At 57.8% G+C, this 23,089-nt stretch overlaps 2 protein-coding genes and 1 long non-coding RNA gene across 8 annotated transcripts in view; 2 read left to right on the top strand and 1 right to left on the bottom strand.

The window, feature by feature from the left end:
* ACAP2 (ArfGAP with coiled-coil, ankyrin repeat and PH domains 2) overlaps positions 1-2,867 on the top strand; it is a 33,813-nt gene extending 30,946 nt beyond the window's left edge. For 4 of the 5 annotated variants that reach the window (XM_088131916.1, XM_088131917.1, XM_088131919.1 and 1 more), the window contains exons 21-23: positions 252-362; positions 622-747; positions 2,679-2,867. In XM_088131916.1, the coding sequence (XP_087988042.1) occupies positions 252-362; positions 622-747; positions 2,679-2,766 (325 nt within the window). In that variant the 3' untranslated portion in view covers positions 2,767-2,867. The remainder of the gene's footprint in view (positions 1-251; positions 363-621; positions 748-2,678) is intronic. The other variant, XM_088131918.1, reaches the window with a different exon arrangement.
* Positions 2,868-4,542: 1,675 nt separating this feature from the next.
* On the top strand, positions 4,543-10,840 carry XXYLT1 (xyloside xylosyltransferase 1). Its single transcript, XM_088131920.1, has 4 exons — positions 4,543-5,015; positions 6,211-6,358; positions 8,548-8,680; positions 9,860-10,840. Exons 1-4 carry the CDS (start codon positions 4,581-4,583, stop codon positions 10,254-10,256), a joined length of 1,113 nt encoding a protein of 370 aa, XP_087988046.1. The 5' UTR covers positions 4,543-4,580; the 3' UTR covers positions 10,257-10,840.
* Positions 10,841-12,020: 1,180 nt separating this feature from the next.
* Positions 12,021-18,354, bottom strand: LOC148213488 (uncharacterized). 2 transcript variants are annotated; one of them, XR_015794356.1, is made up of 5 exons: positions 18,142-18,354; positions 17,974-18,038; positions 14,819-15,410; positions 12,569-12,674; positions 12,021-12,437 (listed from the first exon to the last, which is right to left on the bottom strand). It is a non-coding gene; the product is annotated as an uncharacterized LOC148213488 (long non-coding RNA). The 2 variants fall into 2 exon arrangements; XR_015794357.1 differs by lacking the exon at positions 12,021-12,437 and having other exon boundaries at positions 12,618-12,674; positions 15,263-15,410.
* Between the last annotated feature and the right edge of the window lie 4,735 nt (positions 18,355-23,089).

Genomic DNA, 23,089 nt, shown 5'->3' on the forward strand with positions numbered 1-23,089 from the left:
ACCAGCTGTTTGCAGCACAGATCCTCCATCTGCTCCAGCTTACAAGCAAGCTGAGCCCCCTTATTTGCTGCACTGCCTTTGGCTTCCTTTCTCTCAGCTGGGATCGTTTGCCAGAACCTGGGTGCGGAGGAGAGTTATCGCTATCCCTTTCAGAAATCCAGATGTAAAAACGGGCATCTGATCCCCAAATCTCCCGCAAAGCCTAACCTTCTTGTGGAAGGAATTGACCACTCTGTGGTTCCCTTGAACAGGCAGGTGTGTTTGTTCCTGAAAAGGGGTGCGAACCAGCACGCCAGAGACGAGGACGGGAAGGACCCTCTAAGCGTCGCCATAGAAGCAGCCAACGCTGACATTGTGACCCTGTAAGAACGGGGATTTGCATTCTCCGGGCAGGGGGCCAGGGGAGGACTGGGGGCCACAGCGCAGGGCCCGGCCTCTGCCCGTGAAGACCAGCTCGGCTCTGCTCAGAGCAGTTTCTTCCCTTCTGCGAGAAGCGACAGGATGGGGGTCTGTTTGGGGCTGGGCAGAGGTTCGGGCCACGCGCTGTGACCCCCGGGGCCAGGCCGCCAGGGATTCCAGGCCGAGGGAGGTGGGACGAGCATCTCTTTTCTTTCTGTGCAGGTTGCGCCTAGCCAGGATGAACGAAGAGATGCGGGAGGCGGAAGGCCTCTACGGCCAGCCAGGTCTGCCTGCCGACAGCCCCACGGAGATGCAGTACAGGAAGTGCATTCAGGAATTCCTCAGCAGGCAGCTAGACAAGTTGTAGTGTTTGGGAGGCGGTTTTCAGGGCTCGGGAGGACCCTCATCCAGATGGCAGCAGGGGCTGGGGGCTCCCTGATCAGCAGCAGATGCTCAGGGCTGCTTTCTGGGATTCTGGTTCCCAAGCCAGGCTTGCTTCCAACAAACCCCAACTTCTGCTTGACACGGGGGCGGGGGGGCACAGGGAAAACTTTGCAAGACCAGCTCCCATTGACCATCTGTTCCCCCCCGCTTGGCTGAACTCCCCCTTGGGCTCCTGAGAACACCAAGCCCTGCCCGGCTCTGCAGCCTGCCCCACTGCGGCCGCTACAGCAGACTTCCTTGCTTCCTTGGCTGCGGGGCCCGTGGCCCTGCCCGTTTCTGTGCTGAGCAGCTCGCTTCCAGCCATCAGGACGGGTCTGCTGGAAATAGAGCGGTATGGTGCTGTTCCCGGCCCCGGTTCCCATGCTTGGGGGGGGGGGGCAGGCAGGAGGGCCTTCCTCTCATCCAGGAGGAAAGCAGAGGGAACTCGCTCTTGCTCCTTGAACTGGACTGGAATCCTTTCCCTCTCTCGGACTTCATCCATTGGGTGGCACTCTCCCTATCCCGCCAGTAGGGTAGCCAGTGAGGGGTAGTTGGCTAGTGGGGGTCCCAGCTAAAAGCCACCCTGGAAAACAGGCTGGGGATTCCCACTCTTCTTCCCTGGGTTTGGCCTGCTGCCGGTGCCATCTGGCCGCGGCTTCCCCAGGCCTTCCTGCCGGCTGGCAAGGAGCAGCAGTCTTCTGGCCTGGAACATCTAGCTTCAGGGTGGGGAGACGGACGGGAAGACGCTGCCCTGACTGTGGACACCACACGTCTTGGTCAGCATGCTTGTGCCCCAGTTGCGTGTCCTCAAGGGTGGAATTGCATCATCCGGGCTGGGTCTGCCATGACCTCTTCTCTTGGTGCGCAGGGCAACACCGCATCTTGCAGGGCAGAGTCCTAGAGTTGGGAGGGCCCTGGAGGCCCAGCCCAGCCCAGCTCGGGAGTTGCGGGAATCCAAGCCTCCCCGACGAGGGGCCGCCAGCCTGAGCCTGGATAGGAGGGAGCCCCCCGCCTGGCTACTGGGGCCACTGTCCAGCTGCACTTGTTCTCTCCCTCTCGGCGGCCTTCAGGGAGACCGTGCCGTCTCTTCCTGAACCCGGTGGGAGGGCCAGAAGCCACTCCCCTCCGCTGCCTTTCTTCCTGTTCTCTTTCTAACTCTGAGCTTTCCTCCACACGGCTGCCTGCGAGGCGCTCTCTCCAGGTAGAGTCTGCCGTGGGGCCCGAGCTGCTCTCCTGGCTCTCGGGTTCAGTGGCTCAGGGCGGAAGGCCGTTCTCAACGAAGCGGTGCATGCCACGGGGCCCGATCCCAGCTGCACCCAGGGATTTGGCATGGCCAGCCCCGCTCTTGCCCCGGGTGCTTTGGGGACCTTGCCAGTTGGGGGTGCATGAAGGAGGGAGCACCTTGCGTTCAAAGAGGGGGGCCAGCAGCCCTGCCAGGAGAAGGGCCACTCTCCTCAGAGGAGTGGGTTTGAAAGTGTCAGCAGTGGTGGGAGTGGGGTGATCCACAGGCCACGAGCCACTGGGGGCCACCTCACACCCTGTGGCGGCGGCAGCGGCTGCTGCTGCTCTGTGCACAAGCTAGGATGTTCAATCCCCAAGCCCTGCAGTTTGGTTGTCACAATCCCGGCATCCCAGTGGGAAAATGTCGGGTTCCTGTCCGAGGCTCATGTGGCAAGTACAGAACTGCCTGGAATATAAAGTCAGCTACGGGGGGCTACAGAGCCCTCCCCAGTGGCTGGATGAGAAAGGGGGCTGCGGTGCAGCCGGACAGGAGGACTCCCCAGGGCAGGCTAGTTGGGAGCTTCTGTGGAAGTAGGCGGCACTTCTTCAATGCCGCATCTCCCCTTCTTTCGCAGGAGACGAAACTTACCAGGACATATTTCGGGACTTCTCCCAGATGGCGTCCAACAACCCAGAAAAATTAAATCGTTTCCAGCCACCTGATTTGCAAAAGCCTTGAAAGGTCCGAGAGCTACAAAGAATAAGACCTCAGCCCCCATGTACCCTCATCCCCCCTTTTTATACATAAATCAGCTTTAATTGCTTGCGTGCAATTGCTTTGTGGTTGGGCTGGCTGGGGGAGCACAAGCAACGAGATTGGTAGGGTGGCAGCCATTCAGAGGTTGCTCCCCAAAGACCAACCTATGAGCAGCTGGGGGGAGGGCAGCTAAAGGAAGGGGTAAGCAGGAAAGGGGGAGTCTCCCTGTGACCTACTTCAGGTCCTAGCCACAGGACACCTCGCGTCCTAGAGTTGGAAAGGCCATTTGGGGTCATCTGGTCCAACTCCCTGCTCAGGCAGGACCCCACAGGGCATCTCTGACCGACGGTCATCCAGCAAAGAGAACGCACGCAGCACTTCACAAGGCGGGTGCCTCCAGATGCCCAGCCCGATCCTCCTTCCTGCGGTTTCAGCCCCTTGGCTCTGGTCCTGTCCTGTGGGGCAAGACCAAGCCAGTCCTCTGCCTCTTCTGTGGCAGCCCTTCTGGGATGCGAAGGTAGCGTACCGTCAGTCATCGATCCTCTCGTCTGCCACTGCTGCCTCCTGCAGCGACTTCTTTCTCCCACAAGCCCGGGCCTCAGGGCCGTCCGGCAAACGCACGGCCTGCTGATTTCCAGCTGAGCTGCCAAATCTTCGCAGAGCGGATGTGCTTGATGAAGACTTGGGGGCTCCAGGGGTCTGGAAAGGAGCAGCTTCTATGTGTAGAAGGGCAGGTGAAGCCCTAGGGCGCCTCCCTGCCTGAGGGCATGATGCAGCCCAGACCTTTGTACCCACCGGAACTCCCCGGAGCTGGCCCTGTGTGCCCCATCACCAGAGGTCGGGGAGGCTTGTGGTCTCCAGGCGCCTGGGCTTGGAGTTGTCCCCAGGTGGGCACCCGCTGCTCGGAGCACTGCCTGAAAGTCCTCTTGCCCGGATTCCCTTCAAGGCTGGCCTTTTCCTTGAAGCCCCCCTGCAACGCGCCTCCCTCCTGTAGGTGTTCCTCTGCTGCGCCCTCCGCTCTGGAAGCAGTTCAGGCTGCTGGGCTCTGGAGAGGCGCCTGTTCCGCGGGACGCCGCCTTCAGTCCCCAGTCCCCAGAGGGTGCTCCGCCAGCCTCGCGGGGCACCCGTGGAGACGAGGCAGGACGCCGAGAGACGTTTTGCGCCCCTGGAAAGCCGGCGGTTGGACCGGAAGCACGTTCACCCTGTCCGCTTGTGACCGATGTTTTACCAACACAAGGAAACCTGATCAAGACGGTTGAAGTCCTGAGTGCCGTTGTAAAAGTTTCGTTCTGTTAACTTCCTTATTTTAGTCAATTACCCATCACTGTGCTTGGTTATCGTCTTTCTCTTCTGTTGGCGCTTCAAAAACAAAAGCGGGCGGGGTAGAGATGGTGGCAGTGACCAGCGCCACCCTGCTCCGGGCCGGTCCTGGCGACGGCAGGGAAGAGGCCGCCCGCGGCTGGCTGGCTGCCTCCCGCCCGGGACGACCGGCCTCCCCAGCCAGGGCTTCGCGGGGCCCTCCCGCCCCGACCGGAGCCCGTTATCGGCCGCGCCGCGACGCCCGCTCCGCAGACCCGCGGGCGTACCCGCTCCTGGGCCATCCAGCACACCCACGCCCGCTCCCCAAGCTGCGGCGCGCAGGAGCAGCGGTGCCCGGAGCCGCCGAGGGGGCCGCCGCCGCCGCCGCCGCCGCCGCCGCCCGGCCTTCCCCCGCCTCGCGCGGGGTGGGGCTCGGCCGGCCCCGCCTCTGCAGGGCCGGGGAGGCGGGCTGCTGCCGGCCATGGCGCGTCGTCTGGTGGCGGCGGTGGTGCGCCCGCAGCCGTGCGCCCTGGCGGCGGCGGCGGCGCTGGCCCTGGCGTGCGCCCTCTACTACGCGGGCTCGGGCGCGGGCGCGGGGGAGCCCGCCTCGCCGCCGCCGCCGCCGCCGCCGCCCCCCGGATTGGCGGCGGAAAGCAAGGCCAAGGCGGGCGAGGAGCTGCTGCGGCAGCCGCCGGCGGGCGAGGCGGAGCTGCACATGCTGGTGGTGCTGGCCAAGGCGGAGCGCAACGAGGCGCTGCGGGCCCGGGCGGCGGCGGCGCTGCGCTCGCTGGTGCGCTTCGGCAAGCTGGGCCCGCAGCAGGCGCTCGCCCTCCACCTGCTCTGCGACGCGCCCAGCAAAGCGCTGGGTAAGCTGCTCTTCCACGACGCGCTCCGCCACGCCGCCTTCAAGTACAAGGTGAGCGCGCATTGAGCGGGCCGCCTTCTGCGCCGCCCCCCCGAGAGGGGCCCCGGAGGCGCGCGGACGGACCCGCCTGCCGTTGCTGCACCGCCGGGGAGGCTGTCCCAGCTCCAGCGAGGCGCCCGGCGGGCTTCGCCCCGGTCCCGAAGAGCGAAGAGGCGGCGCCCGGCTCCGCCTGCCCATCGTCCCCGCCGGGGCTCGCCCTAACTGCGGCTCGGCCGCTAGCGGGGACGGTGTCCGAGCGGCGCGGCTGCGGGGCCGCCCTCTGTCCCGGCCCCTCTTCTGGGGACTGCCCCGGGGCCCTGCTGTGTCCGCGCTCCGGCTCAGTGCGAAATGAAGCCCTTTGGGGGGCTCCCGGGGGTTTGGGGCTGGGTGCACGCCGAGTCCGCGCAGCCCTGCTTCTCTGCGGTGCCCTTGGCCCGCCCAGGCGGGGCTGGGCGCCGTGGTCGGCGGAGGAGAGCCGGTGCACGGTCAGCGAACCCGAAGGAAGGCTAGATCGTTCCCCGGGCTGGGAATGGCGGCCTTTGCCGCCTTTGGACGGAGTGCAGGCCTTCAGGAAGACAGACGAGCGGCACCCGGCATGTGTGCCAACCACGCTTCTCCCTGGGCGGGAATGGCGCGGGCACCATTTGGCTCCCACGACTTCACCTTCACGTTTGGCCTACGGTCCCATCCCCGTGGCTCGGCCCAGAAGCTGCCCCTGGCCAGAGGCGTTCTGCTGTGGCCAGGTGGCGGCTTAGCCAGGCGCACAGGTTGGCTTTGTCGTGGGCGGCCGGGGGCCGGGCCAGGCCAGGCCAGGCCAGGCCAGTGGCTGGGCCGCCTGGGGAGCAGTGCCTGCATCCTGAGCACGTTGAGGGCTGTCTGGGGCGCCAGGCCTTCACCAAGCATGCCCGCCCGCCTGCCCACCCTCTGCAATTCACACCTGTGAAGATCAGCTGCGGCAGCCAAGGCTCCCCTCCAAGCACAGGGTGGACATTTGGGGGGTCATTTTAGGGTGATTTCCTCTTTAGTTGCTTCTTCCTGTGCTGCCCCAGCTTGTATTTGAACCGATGGGAGCCACTTTGGGCAGCACCTCAGAAACCAAGTTCCCCTGTGGCCAGTCCCGGTCCCTTGGGGGCCTTGCCTTCGCTTGCCCTGTTGGGGGGAGCAGCCAGCAGACCCGCCTCCCGCCCTGACAGTTCCCCTCCGGCAGGTGTTCTTCCATGACGTGGAAGTACTCGCCCAGAAGCTCTTGCCCACCGTGGAGGCAATGCAGAAGCTCTTCAGCGCTGGGGCTGGCAGCTACTATGCTGACTCCATTTTCTTCCTCTCTGTTGCTATGCATCACATCATGCCCAAAGGTGAGTGCGGGGGCATCGGTGCCCATCGTCTGCCTGCAGCATTCCTTGGCCCACGCAGAGGGTCGCTGCCTTTGTGCCCCGTCCTTTTAAGTCTCTTTCAGAGGCATCACAGAAGGAGAGCCGGGTTAATCTACGGTAGCCAAAAATCAGGAGGAGTCCAGGAGCACCACCTAACGAATTGTAAAGCATAAGGTTCAAGAAATGTATGTCCCATCCCAGCTGAGTCTTTATCTCCCCAAAGAACCTGCAAGGAGCACCAGCAGAGGCGCAGCGAAGGCGCTCCCTAAGCCAGGCTGGAACCGGCCTCCCCACTCCCAGTCCGCATTCTGACCCCCACTCCAGAACAGCTTTGATGTCTTCTGATTCCCCCTGGAAGGACATTCAGTTGCACCCCGCGCCCTCTTCTCTCACGCTGGCAGGCAGGGTCAGCTGGACCTTCGGGCAACCCCCTCCCTCTGCCTCCTCCCTAGAGGAGCTGTTCCCTGCAGGGCGATTGCTGCCCCATGCCCATCACCTGCTGCTTGGCAAGGTTCCTGCATGGGGCCAGGGAGCCGCATTTGTGCTCTGTTGCGGAGGACATGTGTTCGGATCAAGGCTGGTCTGGGCCAGCAGACAGTTGTCCCAGGATGCTGGGTTGGCCAGGTGGGGGCAGAGGGCACCAGCAAGGCTCTGGGCGCCATAGGAAGGCCATTGGTTGGGCTGCTGTGCCCCAAACCTGAGCTTCATCACAGAGTGGCAAGGAGAAGCTGGTGTCCCCTTAGCAGAGAGGGGCTTCCTTAACCTGTCAGCCCCCTGGCCCCATTGCAGTCCTAGAGGGCTTCCTGGGAGGCCCCTACCAAGAGCCGATGGCACAGGGAAGGGTGGATGTGCCCGTCCCTGCGCTGTGGTCAGCCCCTGTGGAGGGAGGCAGTATTACCCGGCAGTGTTAGCCATCGAAGGGCCTCTGCATTGCTCTTCTGGGAATGGCACAGGGGCTGGTAAAGCATTGAAAAGCAGGTAAAAGGCCCCAGGACTGGGCTTTCTCCACCCCATCCTTGAGAAGGAAAACGGGGGCGAACGAGGCAGCGCCAGGCCTGCTTCCACATGGGCTGAATGCCAGGGCAAGGCAGACTTCAGAACTAGCCGGGGAGCGGAGGCTAAGCCAGGGGCAGGGTAAGGAGCAGTGCCACCTCCAGCCAGCCAGGGCAGAGGAGCGGGTAGCAGCCTTTGCCCCCCCTTCCTCTCGGGTTTATCCTGGGCATCAGCCTCCTGCCCAGGATAGGAGGCCAGCAGGCGATCCACTGAAGCACAGGTTGGCCTGTTGTGGTTCTGGAGGCAAAAAAGCAGGCCAGAAGCAGGTGGGGATGCAGTGCCCCTTTACGTGGACCCTCCTTTACATACCACAAAGTGCAGCGTGCTGTTTATTCAGCATCGCGTTGAGTGGATTGGAGGGTGTTTGAATGAGGGCAGAATGGGGGTACGAACGCCATGGCTTCCTGAGTTGAGCAAAGGGGCCTCGGAACGCGTCTGCTCGAGTGCTCCTCTTCTCTAGGCCGTACTGGGTATCCTTACTTCCCGGTGCTTTTACCATCCTCGTGGATCTGAATCAGCATTCTTCTGCCTTAGGCGTTTGGCGGCAGAGTGGACCGTTCTCCCTGGGGAAGCATACTGGGGAGGGAAATAGCTTACTTGCCCAGCCTAACGCCACACTTTCTGCTTCTTGGTCCTCCCTCCAAGGGGGCGGTTGGGTGAAGGGCTGCGGAGCCTACCTTGCCCCCTTCCGCCCCGCTTGTGGTGTGTTGGACGTTTAGGATTGGTGAAGGTCCAGATCCGTAGCATTTCCTCTTTCTCCAGAGCCCGTGGGCAGCCTCAGCCTCAGCTCAGGCTCTTCTGGGGTTCTGCGGCTGGAGAAAACGAACCTGCTGCCGCGGGGTTTGGCTCAGGCAGGACGGGCCTTCGGGTCTTGTCCCTCTGCGGAGCCTGCGGAGAGAGAAAAGGCTAGCCCCTTCCCCAGAAAGCCAACCCTGTGCACACCCTCCAGATGTTTCTGCATCGCCACTCCCAGGATCCCTGGCCCGGCTGGGGGCTGAGCTGCCACCCGTTCGGACCCCCTCCCTTCCTGGCCCAGTCTTCTGGGGGGCACCACTGGGACTGCCGAATGCAGCAGAGGCCCCCCGTCTTGCCGACTCTTCTCTGCTCTGCCCTTCCAGAGATTTTGCGGATCGTGCAAGTGGACCTGGATGTGGAATACCGGGCCAATATCCGGGAACTGTTTCAGGAATTTGACAATTTCCCAGAGGGAGCTGTGATTGGCATTGCCCGAGAAATGCAGCCGGTTTATCGGTATGTAGTAATGTCTGACCCTGTGCCACTGCCTTGGCCCTTCCCTGTCGGGCCACCCAGAGAGAAGAGGGCACTGGGCCGGGCCGGGCCAGCCTTGGGACTGAGTGAGCTCCTCAGATGTTAGGTCTGGACAAAGCCCGCTGGGCAGGAGGGACCATGCTGTCACGTGCGGCAGGCAAGTGGTGTATGTGGCAGCCACGTGTTGGGCTGTGGGAGGGCCTACTCGGGCATTGGAGGAGGCGCAGGATCACCGGATGGCTCCCCTGCCCAGACAACCTGAGGCTGCTAGGCAGTCCTGCCAGCAAGGCCGGGCGAAGTTCCTACCCCACTGCCTGGCTTCAGGGCTGTGCAATGGAAGGGAGGATGGGTGGCCGGACCGGGAGGTTCTCCGGCTGCAGTGGCACTCAGAGAGTGGACAGGGCAGCTGCCTGGGTGAAACCCAGCCAGGGTGGCAGCCCTGGGCCCTCGGTCACACGCCTTCCCAGGTCCCGTTGCGACCCTGAGCCGAAAGCCTTCACCAGCCCCGTTTCTCATAGCGGCATCTTCGTGCACGTCATAATTCATCGCGTGCTCAGGTGGCCTGTTGCGCCACCTCCAAGGCACAGCTGGGGCTGAGCGGGAGGGAGGAGGGGCCAGCCAGAGAAGGCGTCTTGTTCCTCGGAAAGAAGGCCATCTCAGGCTCCTGGTCCTCATGGCAACAGTGTCTGTGCCATTCTGTGCCCATTGCTGAGGGGCACAGGGGTGGTGCTGCTGCTGCTGCTGCTTAAACCCAAGAGAAGACTTATCATGCAGTGGTGTTACTGTGAAGAGGACCCAAAGGCTCCCATGGGCCTCCTGTCCCCCTCTTTTCTGGAGCTCCTCCAGGCTGGGTTTGCCCTCACTGTGGGCATGATGCCATCTGCAACCAGAGGGTGTTTGTCCCCTGGCAAGCTGCTGCATGAGGTTTTCCTGCACACCTGGGGTGAGATGTTGGGTGGAAGGGGAGAAACAAGGGTGTGGCTTCGCAAGGAGGCCGCTGGAGAAGAGGCAGCAAGTCGCTTCCTCGGTCTGTTGCACCCGAGAGCGTGAACCCAGAAGCTGCTTTTCCCCGGAGGCCCCTGGGGTTTCTGCTCCCCCTCGCCCGTAGCTCTCATTTGCTGCCCGGGGGTCAGTGACCTCCCCTGGTCTCCTTCCCTGCAGGCACATATTCTGGCAGTATCGGCAGGAGCATCCCGGGACCAAGGTGGGGGAGCCGCCTCCTGACGGGCTGCCCGGGTTCAACAGTGGGGTGTTGTTGCTGAACCTGGAGGCCATGCGCCAGTCGGAGCTTTACAACCGTCTGCTGGAGCCAGCGGTGGTGCAGCAGCTGGCCAACAAGTTCCACTTCAAGGGCCACCTGGGTGACCAGGACTTCTTCACCCTCGTGGGCATGGAGCACCCTGAGTTGTTCCACGTTTTAGACTGCACCTGGAACCGCCAGCTCTGCTCCTGGTGGCGCGACCACGGCTACAGCGACATCTTTGAGCACTACTTCCGGTGCGACGGCCACGTCCGGATCTACCACGGCAACTGCAACACGCCTATCCCGACAGAGTAGCTGCTGCTCGGGGGCGGGGGGGCTGCCGCACGCCAGACTCGAGGGGCAGCGGCAGACGCACGTGTGGAGGTCTGAGGCGGCGTCTTGTGGCTTCCTGGGAAACAGCCCAGCAGCCCAAGCCAGTCCGCCCAGGGGTTGCCCGGTGCCGTTTCCTCCCCGGGAGGAAGCCGCTGCCTGGAGCTGCACGTGGTGCCTGCCCCTCGGACTGCGGGGGGCATGTTGGGCAGAAGGGCCGTGCAGCCAGAGCGTCCTCCGCCTGTCAGCGGGGCAGTCTTGAGTGTTTGGGCTTGGCCTGGAGAGGAGACGGCTGGGCTTCGTGTTCAGAGGAGAGGCGGCCGGGCCTCCGTCCCTTCTCCCCGGCACATCTGCATGCCCTGCCAGTCCTGGCTGGAGCTGCCTCTGCGACGGCCGCTCCTTGGGCAGGGTGGATGGATGGGGGCCCGCTGGTTAGCAGTGGCCCGCTGGCCTAGAAATCACCCGCATAACCAGGGGAACGAAGGAAGGGGGCCCATGAAGTGCGTGCCCCAGGCGGCTTCTCTCACTTCCCTCACCCTTTTGCAATAAAGTTGTAAGGAGCACCCGTCCTCTGCCTGTGCCCACTTCCTTGGCTGAGTCAAGGTAGCCAGGAGGGAAGTGCCATGGGAGCAGAGAGGGTGCCAGCCAAAGGTCATCCCCCGTTCATGCTCTGGATCTTCTTGCTTGGCCTTGGAAGAGCTGGCAGAAGCTGTCCCAGAGGTCAGCAAAAGAGCCCTGGGGGCCACTGGAACAGGCCAAGTGCCTCTCGCCCAGCCCACTCTGCTTCCCTCATGGGCCAGGGAGACACCCCCAAGGATGGCGCCCACAGGCAGAACGCGGGGGACTCCGGCACCTGCTGTTGCCCAGAGAGGCTGCTGTGCATCCTTGGAATAAGATCCCCAGGAGCTCTGCAGACAACGGAGAGAGCATCCAAATGATGTCAGGATGCAAGCTCTGATCTCACCGACCTGCATCCTAAAGCCAAACTCCAGGTCTTGTGTAATGACGCACCTTTTGTCATTTGCTCCCTCTTGTGGAGGCCCTGTTGTAACAAGCGGTATTTCACCTTAAGGATCCAGTGCTTCTCTGGATGCAGGTAGTGCTCACGGAGAAGGTTGAAGCGACTCGGTGCCCAGGAGGACGAGTGGCAGCGGGCCCGGCGAGGGCCAGTTCTGCCCCAGCTGTTCCTCATGCCATCAGGTGGCCGAGGCCTTCCTCTTCCCGGGTGTGGGCTGTTTCCCAGAGCTGTTGTTTAGGCGATACGCTGAAAGAGCCACATCGGCAGGCTTGTCTTCTGGACCCCCCGCTGGACGTTCAGACCCTGCAGCCCTGAGAGCAATCTGCTGGCCAGCAGTCTCAGTTGCAGGGTCCCCCATTATCCATATTTGCCTTTTGTACAACTAGCCTGTGGGAGAGGGGTCTTTGCAGGACCCGACACAGAAATTCTCTGTGGCCAAAAAGGAGAGGTTTTATCAAGGTGGGGTGGTTTGAGCCTTGACATGGCTGCACTGGAGGGGACCTGAGTTGTGGGTGGGGGCTGGGTTTCATTTGCTGGTGGCTAGAGTTAAGGGGAGGTCAGCTGAGAGCTTGCAGAAGTTGACCTCTCAGGGTGACTCCTTAATTGGGACTGTGGGGTCCTAGCCCCCTGCCACCCCGTCCCTGCTTTACACACCTGGTTCCCTAATTCCATTCCACCAAGCAAGAGTCACACTGAGATCAGGTCTCTGCTGGTGCCGGCCCCCTCTTCTTCACTGGTCTCTGCCCAGAGGCTGGGACCCAGCTGTTCTAGTCTGAGGCTGTTGCTGGAAAATACCACGTCTGTCTGAAGTAAGGCTCTCTATGTATGACATCATGTGGAGTGGACCTGGCCCACATCACCGAAACCTGGTTGGCAGTAATGAGGATGCACCCTCGCAGGTTTCAGTACAAGGAGCGATCATGACCAGGCACAGGTCCAAGTCCATAATCAGGACCACGCAATGGCAACGAGGGCAGCAAAGCAGGCTCACCTCTCCATCCTTACTGCGTCTGCGAATCATCTTCAGGATAGCCTGCTCCCTACTGGAGTCATACTACTAGATTCTTCAAGGATAAAAATCACACTTGTTTAGATGGCACATGGACAGCTTCTAGTGTGGTGGCTGGAGTAAGGTGGTCCCTGTGGGCCTGCAGAAATCAAGGAAGTGGGTAAGATTCTCTGTAGCTTGAGTACCACGAGAAGAGAGGGCAGGACGCTGCTGGCTTTGGAGGTGGAGATGGTACCTCTTCTTGAAGAAGCCATCTTGATCCAGCCTTACCTGAGAGCGTTGTCCTGCCTCCTGCCTTTCCTTCCTAGAGAAGGCTGTGGAGAAGGTGGCTCAGCTTCAGAAGGTTATCTGGGTCCTTTTCCGTTGGGATTCAGGCCTGGGCAGGGAAGGGAGGGTCACTCGCTGCTCTGGTGAATGGCTTGCAGTGGGGTGTTGGTGGGGACGTGCCCCTGCTGGTCGTAGGCAGGGATGGGGAGCAGAGGGCACGTTAGCAGGGCTCTTTCCTAGGTCAGCGGGCAGTTCCAGTCAGGAGTGGCCTAGCCACTGGCAGTACAGCATGGGGTGCCCCAGGGCTCAGTCCTCCCCTTAATACTTTTCAACATCTAAACAAAGCTACTGGGGGAGGGCATCCACTAGTTTGCTGTCTGGGGTATCTGGACCAGAGATGATGTGGCAGTCCTAATAGCGTTTGGAGGTTAAAGAGGTCTAGAAGAGGTCAAGCAGCTTAAACCAGCAAGGCTGACGCTCTCCAGAAACATGGTGGCTCTGGCAGCGTTAACTGTGGGTGGGTTCTCACTCCCTGAAGAAGCTGGTCCACACTTTGGAGATTCTGCTGGAACAGCAGGGTAAGCTATAGTGAGGGGGGCCTTTGCCCAGCAGTGGCTGGTAGGCTAGTTGTGACCTTGCCTGCTCAGGAGGCTTTGGCAACAGTGACTCATGCCTTTCTCATGTTGCATCAGCCTTACTTTGAAAATGATTTGGAAGTTTCAGGTGGTACAAATGCAGTGGCTGCGAGTAGCTTCTGGATTAAAATTAATGACACGAAGCCACACGCCGTTTGGGGATTCACAGAGGTCCATTATCCCCTTTTCCAGAGCGTAACCTTTGGACACACCAGCTCAGCTTCCTCCATGCCGCTCTCTGCCCTGAGGGGCCTAGCAGCAGGACCAGGGCACAAGAGGCACCTGAGAGGGCGTACTGGGCTTTTGTTGGGTCAGAGGGCTGTTGACTGAAGCAGCCACTCCAAGGGCTCCTTCCAGCTCACCAGAAGAAGATGTCTTCTTGGCTCCTCAGAGGTCGCTTCTGCCTTTCTGAGCTCACATCTCTTCTGGTCTACAGGGCATTCCCAGGGCGGTCTGCTTCCTACAATAGTCCTTTCTCATAGAGTCAGGGAAGCCACCAGCCTTTTGAACACTGGAGGACTTGGGAACATTGGTTTATGGCAGAAGCTTTCACAGATTTGAGTCCAGGTAGGCTGATGCAGCATCCATTGAAGTGACAGGAAGGAGGTTTGGCACAGGCCAAAGAAAATACTCGCACAACACACAATTACCACAAGATGAGGTGATGGCCTCTAACTTAGCTGGCTTTGAAAGGGTGGGCTAAAGCCACAAAGGACAGATCAGTCAAGGGCTGTTGGTCAAGAAGACTCAATGTTACCCCCAAATACCAGGTACAGGAAAACAATGGAATAGGAGAAGGTCTCCAGCTGTTTGCAAGCTGATGAGAGGCCCTGTGAAAAACACACGGGCCTTGGCATGATCCAACCGGGTTGTTTTCTGAGGTTGATGGAACTTAGCAGCTCCCTGGTCCTTCCCACCCAGCTACACTTGGGCAGGGCTGTGCTGCTGCAGCTGGTCTCCAAAGAGCTGTTTCCCAAGAGAGTTTTGCCCTAGAGCAATCAAGGGGGTGCTGATTCCTCCCAACCAGCCCTGTCTCTCTTCCCCCGATTTGGCAGTGCCAGTTCTGCAGGTGCAAGAGGCCAATCGGGTTCAGCTGGTGCAGATGCAAACTATTTTAATGCGTGCCTGGGCCGTGAGTGGAAGGTGGAGGGAGGTAGCTTCACTTCCTCCCTGACTGCTGCAAAACAGCAGGAAATTAAATGGGTGGGAGCTGTGTCTCCGGAGAGCTTCCGATGAAGAACTCGACCAACTAGTTCTGCTCGCATGCGCCGTTGCTTGTACATCCCCCCTCTGGCCCGGCTTTCCAGATCTTTCCCAAATCCATACCATTAGAAGAACCCCTTCTTGGCTGGAGCTGGAGCTGAGAAGCAGGGCAGCAAAGAGGGCTGCCGGTGGTCTGCTCCCCGACTGGAAGGAGGCCTGCTGACCATGCACCAGCCGCCCACGCCTGCTTTAAGGAAAAGAAGAACTGGCCTTGCCCGCCCTGCCCAGCACTGTAGTTGCCCAGCCTGAGGACGAGAGGATTGGCAGCCCAGAGCATTAAGGGGCTCTGGTTTGGTGCCTGGTCAGATTCCAGGTTCCAAAAATAAGAAGAAGAAAAAAATACTGTAGACCTCACCTGGTCCCCAGAAAGTAGAGACCAGAAGCGTTTATGATCTGCTCTTGGGCCTTTGCTGCTGATGCGGCTAGAAGGAAGCAGGAACCCTCTGACAAGCGGCCTGTGTGTTCAGGGTCCAAGAATCCAGGGTAGCTTGGACGATCACACACGTGTTAATTTCAGGAACACCAGTTTCTTACTTGGGTTTATCTGCTGCTCTCTGAGCCAGTGCAGGGTGGTGGTGAAGGTGCTGGACTAGGAGCAGAGTGTCAGCCTTGCGAGGTAGTCCAGACGAGAAGCACACCCAGAAGCACCAGCTCTATTGTAAAGTTACATGAGCAGAATCTTGCAAGCACGAAAGTACATCTCCCCCCCACCGCCTTTACAGTCCAAGAAACTAGGGAGGGCCCCTTCTGAGATGTTTGCCAGACCCCCATTCCTTCTGCGGACTCAGCTGCTTCTTACCTGATCATTGCCTATTCTGTGGCTCTTCCTCCTGTCTCCAGCGTCATCCCCATGCATCATTATACAGAGAGGCTGGAGTTCTTGTCTCCCCTGAGGCACAGAAGCCGGCTGGGTGACTTTGGACCAATCGCCTTCTCTCAGCCCTAGACTGGGACATAGAAAAACAGCTGTTTATCAATCCACACTGGACGGGAATGGTGGATTATGGCCCATTATCTTCAGTGAAGCGGACGTCATCCTGTAGTGCACTGGTTTGAGATGATGATGATGATGACGACGACAACGATGATGATGATGATATGCTCTGTTCCCAGAGAGGCTTACAGCAAACCAATACAAAATTAATTTACACAATGAAAATAACAAGAACCATGAAAGAACGGCTATTAACAATCAGCCCAGTGCAGCTCTATTTCAGGGTTGCTTGGCCCTCGTTCCACCCTGCACGGGCTCCAGAAGAGCTGCAGGTCGATGGAAGCCTCATAAGGAGGGGCTGGTCCACTACCAGGGCAGACAGCAAGCCTCTCTCCCCGGTCTCACGGGCAGGCATCTTTGACCCAGAGAAGACGGTCTTGGAAATAGCCAGGCTTTGAGCTACAAAGGAGTTTAATGGTGACCACCAGCGCCTTGCATTGTACAAGGAAATCACCTGGCACCCAGAGCAGCTCCTGTAGTGTTGGCATTACCCAGACAAACCCCAGTGGGCCCTAACTGTCCAGGCCAGTGTGTGTTGCACCAACTGATGCTTCTGAATGGTCTTCAAGGGCAGCCCCATGCAGAGTGAATTGCAGTAGTGCATCCACAAGGTGGAAAAAGGTATGAGTTTCTCCCGGTATCATGGTCCCAATCAGGAGGGGAGCTGTGAGAAGGGCAAATAGTACTGAACCCACTGGGGGCAATCAAGGCTTCCCTGTTTCTGGGAACTAGCCAGTGGTGTGAGGTGCTGCTCAGCCCAAGGGCACATCTGGTCCTGGAGGCTCTTCCCAGGGGCCCCTTTGATGAGCAGAGCCTTAAAAAATACAATTAGGACAGGTATATTAAACTCATTCATGGCAGGGCCATGTCAACCGAGAGATCTCCAGGTGATTCAGGGTCAATAAAAGGACATGCTTTCCCCCACAGCGCACAATTACACGGTGACAGACAATTTGGCTGCTTTGAAAAGGGGGCTGGGTGGGTGCCTGGAGGACCAGCTCTTGGCAGCTCCTGTGTCCTCCCTCCTGGACTTGGGCAGTGGCAGCAACAGGCCGTCAGAGGCCCCCGTGGTGTGGGTGGCCCCTGGAAGAGCCAGCAAGCTGCAGTGGGTGGGCTGGGGCCTCCTGCCCTGCTCTTCGGGCCGCTAACCAAGAAGGAATGGGCTGAATGGCCACAGAGCGCTGAAAGCAGCTGCAGAAAGCGCCTTCTTGCCCAAAGGAACAACCGCCAGCCAAATGGGCTGGGCTGCCTTTTGGGGAGGAGGGGTGAAGGGGGGAGAAACACATCGCGCAGCTCCTTTTGTGGCTCAGTCCCCACCCACAGACACAGTGATGCTGTCCTTGGGACACGCGAACAAGGGGCCGAAGGGATGGAGGATGCCAGGCTCCAGAGATTGGTGAGAGGGGTTGCAAAATCGCGTTCAAGCCCACAGCTGACTTTTGGGGACGGTGGATGAACAGCAGGGTCCAGGCAGGCTGTGGAAGGGCAAAGGGCCTCACCCTCTAAAGGGGCAAAGAGAAGCCCCCTGGGCCTCAATACCAGGTAAAATTCTAAGACCGGCGATTCACCAATCGTGCGTCCGTCCGCACGTGGAATGCAACGCGCTTGCAATTAGATGCTGGGCGAGGGTTTTAGGGAGAAGCTGCCCCAGCCCAGCCTTGTGTCCTCTTGGGGAAAATGAGTGCATCCTGGAGACCTGTGGGACAGGGAGCCCTTAACAAGTGGGCAAAATGAGCGGGCAAAGCAAACCCAATGGGAGCTGTATCGGCGCACCCGTATGAGCAACTGTACGCACCCCACACAACCTAGTAGCTGAAATAGCCCGTTTCACGGGCTTGCATAATACAATGCAAACGATAAACTAACTAAATGTACAGAGTCACAGAACAAGGCGAACCCGAAAACAACCTAGGTTGACATAACCCTGTCTGTCACGTTGCATGACCGCAGCTCCTACTTAAGGGCACTGGGTGAGCACAGGCAGTGCCTGGGTTTACGTACTACGTTTAACCAGATCATTTAAGGGTCTAGCACTGAGCAGGGGTCTGCTAGTCCAGCTGGTACTGGAGGAAGATGGGCAGTTCAGCGCAAAATTGTGCCAGGGCACCTGGGTGCTTGTTGAGCCTGGGAACCCAGCTCCCCACGGGAGAGTCCCTCAGGAACTGCAGAGCAGCCCACAGGCATGCCATTGCCAGCCTGCCCAGCGAGGCCGGGCAGCACAGACCCATCTTCCACAGCACTCCTTTTTCCCAGAGAGTTTGGTGCAGGCGGTCTCGGAAGTTAAACCCCCATTCCTCAAAAGCCTAACTTGGGTAACGGCTCCCCTCTCCTGGGGTGGGTCTCTGCTCGTTCCTCTGCTTGTTGGCCAGTCCTGATGGAGCATTCCCAGCTAATGGCCAGTTTGGGCGCTTTTTGGGCGGTTCGCCACAGCGTGCCCAAAGCCCTCCTTTTACCCGTACACAAGACAGCATATTGCCGCTATTCTAGGCAATCCAGGGCCTCACATCTAAAGGTACCTTGCAAGCCAGCATCTGTTGCCCTTCTTCCACCAGCTGGGAGGCAACAGGAAGCGCTGCTCCACCTGCAGCAAAGGAGATTCCTTGGTCCTCCATTCGCACTGGAACAGAGCCCCATCTCACTCTGCTTTGCTGAGGCAGAGGCCAGCCGGGGAGGAGCGCGCAAACCTTCACCCTCTTAGCGCTCTGGAGCCGTTTTCCATATCTCGGACCGGCCCTTTGGCTCTTGCTGGCTGGGGGACTGGGGCCCTCGCAGCTGGGCACCCAGCCTGGCTTTCCCTCTGGCCCTGCGCTGAGCGACGCTTGGCTCTGCCAGCCTCTCCCACTTGAGGCTCGCTTGCCCCGCAGAAGGGCTGGGGAGGCTCGACTCTGAACAGGCTGCTTTCCGCCCCCGCCCCTGTCCCCGCCATCTGTTACATCATTCAGGCCGAACACTGAAGTGAAGGGCGTGTCCTGTCCCTGGACTGGTTCCTGTTAAGGTCCGGCCCTCAGGGATCTGTCGCTGACCAGGGAGCACAGGCCCATTGCCACCTAGCCCACTCCTCGTCCCCTCACCCCAGACTTGGCTCCAACAACTTTGTGGGGAGGGGCAGGCTTGGGGGGCAGGCAGGCCCACCTCTTGCTGGAGGCAGGCACGGAGCTAGGCGGTGCTGTCCATGGTACTTCGGGAGAACTTTTTGCTGGTGAAACCAGGGCCAGAAAATCAAATGCTGGGCATTGCTCAGAAATCCAGACTGGCACCCAGGGACGGACTGTAATGGTCTGTGGGAATGACCTCAGGAGACAGGAGGAAGAGCCATGGCCTAGACAATGGTCTGAGAAATGAAACTTGAGTCTGAAGGAGGAGGCATGGGGAAAGCATCTCAGAAGGAACCCTCCCTAGTTCTCGGGAGAGTAAAACCAAGAGAGTAACATTATTCAGCATCAGCACTGTGTTGACAAGAACCAAAGTGGCTGCATCTTAGACTTTAACTAGTGGCAGCCAGTTAAACCTGAAAGCTCCCTGGGTGACTTGGGGCCAGTTGTTCTCTTCCAGCCTAACCTACCTCACAGGGCTGTTGTTATGGGGACAAAATGAAGAGGATCCCTTGGGGGAAAGGAAAGATGGAAATCTAGGCTCCATTTTCAAAACAGGCTTCACCTAGATATTAATCCATTCCTCTGGAGGAATTTCCCACCCCCGCCTGCTTCCTTCGGAGGGACAACAGCTGCACCAAGCTGGAGGGGAGTCAGGAGCCCCAGTGCAACTGGGCTGCCACAGGAGGCAGCCCAGAGCCCCAAGCAGGGGACCCCTGGCAAGAGAAGCCCTGCCCCCCTCCCTTGATTGAGAACAGGCTGGCTTCGTCCGACCCACTCCGTCAGAGCTGGGCTCCCTGCAAAGGCTCCCCAGGTGCGGCCACTGGTAGACCTGGCCCCGGAGTCAGCAGTTCCAGGGATGCAGGGCCTCCCGGGCACCAGGGATGAGCGAGATGGGGGCACCGAGCCTCTTCCTCCGGCTGGGCAGGCACAACTAGGACTTTGCGGGAGTGCTGGGGTGTGCCCCCAGCTAGGCACCCCAGGGCTTGGACAGCCAGTGAGCTGCTCACTGCTGCCCACCCAGGGATGTTCTCTAGCCCCTCCCGCCCAGCTTTCCTTGGCTGTGAACTTTCTTCCAAATCTGAAAGCCAAACAAAGGCAAAAGCAGAACCAAGACAAGCGTGGCAGGGAACTGGCTAAGCCTCTGTCTGGCCTGCTGCCTTCACCCCAGATGTTAACCACGTCTCGAGCGTGTTTGGCCCAGCGGGAACAGCGCAACAGACACAACAGGCTTCCTTCCGTTGCCGGGGGGGGGCGTTTCCTCTGCAGTTCAGCTGTGAAGAAGCTCTGAGCCCAAGGTCCTGTTTCCGCCGCATGAATGTGCCCCCAGCGCTTTGGCCCCTGCTTAGGCTGAGCATCAGATCCCTCTTAGCTGAGCAGGGAAGCCACGAGGGAGGTCCAGCCCCTGCTTTGTGGTCCCTTCTCTGATGCCAGAAAACGTATGGCACAAAATCTTCTATCATGATGCTTTTAAAAGTGTTACTCGCTGACCTACTCTTAAGCACCATTTCTCCAGCTTCAGTCTCTTTTTACTGTAGCATTCACAGCATGCACTGAAACTCCTTGCTGAATTAGTCCTTGTTCTGTGTTTGCCCAGTGACTGGCCAGTGAGAAGATGGGGGAAGGGGCTGTGTGTTGGGGCATAGCCTCTCTTGAAGACACCCCCCCCCAAATTCAGAGGGACTCAACTATCAAAACTGCTGGAACCTGGGTCTCCTTCTTTCACAGCTCTCAGTTATTTGGGGTATGGTTAGGCTGCCCATCTGATCAAACTTACATCCTCAGGGTAAAGACCCTCGGATATAGAAATATAAGGGCTAATGTAGACTTTGTCTCACCCCTGAAATGCTATTTTAAATAAAGCACTTAAAACTTGCTCTAACATTTTGAAGTGCCTTTCTTTCTCTCTGCAGATGACCAAGAAGAAATATCTGAATGTGCTGGAAGGAAGTTTCTCTGAAATTAGTGCAGCTGCCAGAGAGCAGAGAGAGGGTGTTTCCCCTGATAAGGAACAGCTGAGTTAACCACTTGTTCACTAAGCCTGCTGAGATGCTGTAGGTCTCTGCTCTGCCTGTTCCTGGGACAAGCATAACGGTAGCTTCTGCCACTGGAGAAAGGCGTAATTCCCAAGGACTTCGGAGAAGGTTCGTTCCTGGCTTCAAAATGTCATGCGTTGGCTTATCCATCCTAGATGTGTAGGTGAAAATTCTCCAGTTAGTCAGTGGGTGATTGACCCTAGTGATTATGGCTGAAGCACAACATCCCCCATAGACATATATGTCTACCAATAGAAGCGAATATGTGTAGCTCAGGGTTGAACTGTGGAGTCCTTGGGGTTCTCTGGGCTTGGCTGTTTTCTTGCAAACATTTTGTTAACCCAGCTAGGTAACATCTTCAGTGCTAGGTATTTGCAAAAAGCCAAAAAGTTATTAGAGGACAAAGAAACCTACTTCCCAGAGCTAGCACTGAAGATGTTACCTAGCTGGGTAACAAAACGTTTGCAAGAAAACAGCCAAGCTTGGAGAACCCCAAGGACTCCACAGATATGTCTTCTAGAGCCTTCCTAATGGAAAACGTTAGAGGGAGAACTTCTCTCACGCTCATAACTTGGGTATGACAGTTCAACCCGCTCTGAATCACTCTAACATTAGCCTACTCCAGCCCACGTGTCAACATTTTCTCTTAAAACTTTTGAGTGGATTTAAATCTCCAGGATCAGATGAATTGCATCCTACGGTGCTGAAGAAAGACTGAACCTTTCTTGTAATCCTTGGGAAATCTTGGAGAACTGGTGAAGTGCCAGATGACTGGAGGAGAATTAAAGTTGCCCATCTCTTCAAAAAGGGAGGAAAGGAAGATCGGGCAAACCACAGCCCAGTCAGTCTGACATCGATTCTGGGAAGAGCCCAGGGCAGGTCAAAAAGAGATCAGCTGTAAACATTTTGTAGCAAATCATAATTGCCAGAAGTCACCATAGATCTGTCAAGAACAAATCTTGCCAGGTCAATCTTATTTTTATTTTTTTATCAAGTAACTTCCTTAATGAGGTCACAGGAATGAGGTGGACATTCTGTATCTTGTCTTCAACAGCATATTTATGAGTACCTCATGCCATTCTGATTAGCAAATTAATTAAATACAGGTGAAACTTGAAAAATTAGAATATCGTGCAAATGTTCATTTATGTCAGTAAGGCAACTCAAAAGGTGAAACCATTATATGAGATGCAAAGCGAGATATGTCAAGCCTTACTTTGGTATAATTGTGATGATTATGGCGTTCAGCTTATGAAAACCCCAAATTCACAATCTCAGAAAATTAGAATAGTGTGAAAAGGTTCAATATTCTAGGCTCAAAGTGTCCCACTCTAATGAGCTAATGAATCCAGAACACCTGCAAAGGGTTCCTGAGCCTTTAAAGGGTCTCTCAGGCTGGTTCAGTAGGAATCACAAGTGTGGGAAAGACTGCTGACCTGGCAGTTGTGCAGAAAACCATCACTGACACCCTCCATAAGGAGGGAAAGCCCCAAAAGGTAATTGCAAAAGAAGTTGGATGTTCCCAAAGTGCTGTATCAAAGCACGTCAATAGAAGGTTATGTGGAAGAGAAAAGTGTGGTAGAAAAAGGTGCACAAGCAGCAGGGATGACCGCAGCCTGGAGAGGATTGTCTGGAAAAGGCCATTCAAAAGTGTTGGGGACTTTCACAAGGAGTGGACTGAGGCTGGAGTCAGTGCATCAAGAGCCACCACACACAGATGGATCCTGGACATGGGCTTCAAATGTCGTATTCCTCTTGTCAAGCCGCTCCTGAACAACAAACAACGTCAGAAGCGTCTTACCTGGGCTACCGAAAAAAAGAACTGGTCTGTTGCCCAGTGGTCCAAAGTCCTCTTTTCTGATGAGAGCAACTTTTGCATCTCATTTGGGAACCAAGGACCCAGAGTCTGGAGGAAGAATGGAGAGGCACACAATGCACGATGCTTGAAGTCCAGTGTGAAGTTTCCAGAGTCTGTGTTGATTTGGGGAGCCATGTCATCTGCTGGTGTTGGTCCACTGTGCTTCATTAAGTCCAGGGTCAATGCAGCCATTTACCAGGAGATTTTGGAGCACGCTTCCTTCCGCAAACGAGCTTTATGGGGATGCTGACTTCATTTTCCAGCAGGACTTGGCACCTGCCCCCACTGCCAAAAGTACCAAAACCTGGTTCAATGACCATGGGATTACTGTGCTTGATTGGCCAGCAAACTCGCCTGACCTGAACCCCATAGAGAATCTATGGGGCATTGCCAAGAGAAAGACGAGGGACATGAGACCGAACAATGCAGCGGAGCTGAAGGCCGCTATTGAAGCATCCTGGTCTTCCATAACACCTCAGCAGTGCCACAGGCTGATAGCATCCATGCCACGCCGCACTGCGGCAGTCATTGCTGCAAAAGGGGCCCAAACCAAGTACTGAGTACATATGCATGCTTATACTTTGCAGAGGTCCGATATTGTTCTATTTCCAATCCTTGTGTTATTGATGACATGTAATATTCTAAT

This window comes from Python bivittatus, unplaced genomic scaffold (assembly GCF_059951505.1).
Source record: "Python bivittatus isolate LINGU-HERP-01145 unplaced genomic scaffold, Pbiv_v1 ctg000980_np1212, whole genome shotgun sequence".
In the NCBI taxonomy this organism is placed as follows: Eukaryota; Metazoa; Chordata; class Lepidosauria; order Squamata; family Pythonidae; genus Python; species Python bivittatus.

Bases quoted from the DNA above. Each gene is read 5' to 3' on its own strand.
- XXYLT1 (XM_088131920.1), top strand. From the start codon at position 4,581: ATGGCGCGTCGTCTGGTGGCGGCGGTGGTGCGCCCGCAGCCGTGCGCC. The intron at 6,359-8,547 runs GTGAGTGCGGGG...CTGCCCTTCCAG, and splicing joins GCATCACATCATGCCCAAAG to AGATTTTGCGGATCGTGCAA. The intron at 8,681-9,859 runs GTATGTAGTAAT...CCTTCCCTGCAG, and splicing joins GAAATGCAGCCGGTTTATCG to GCACATATTCTGGCAGTATC.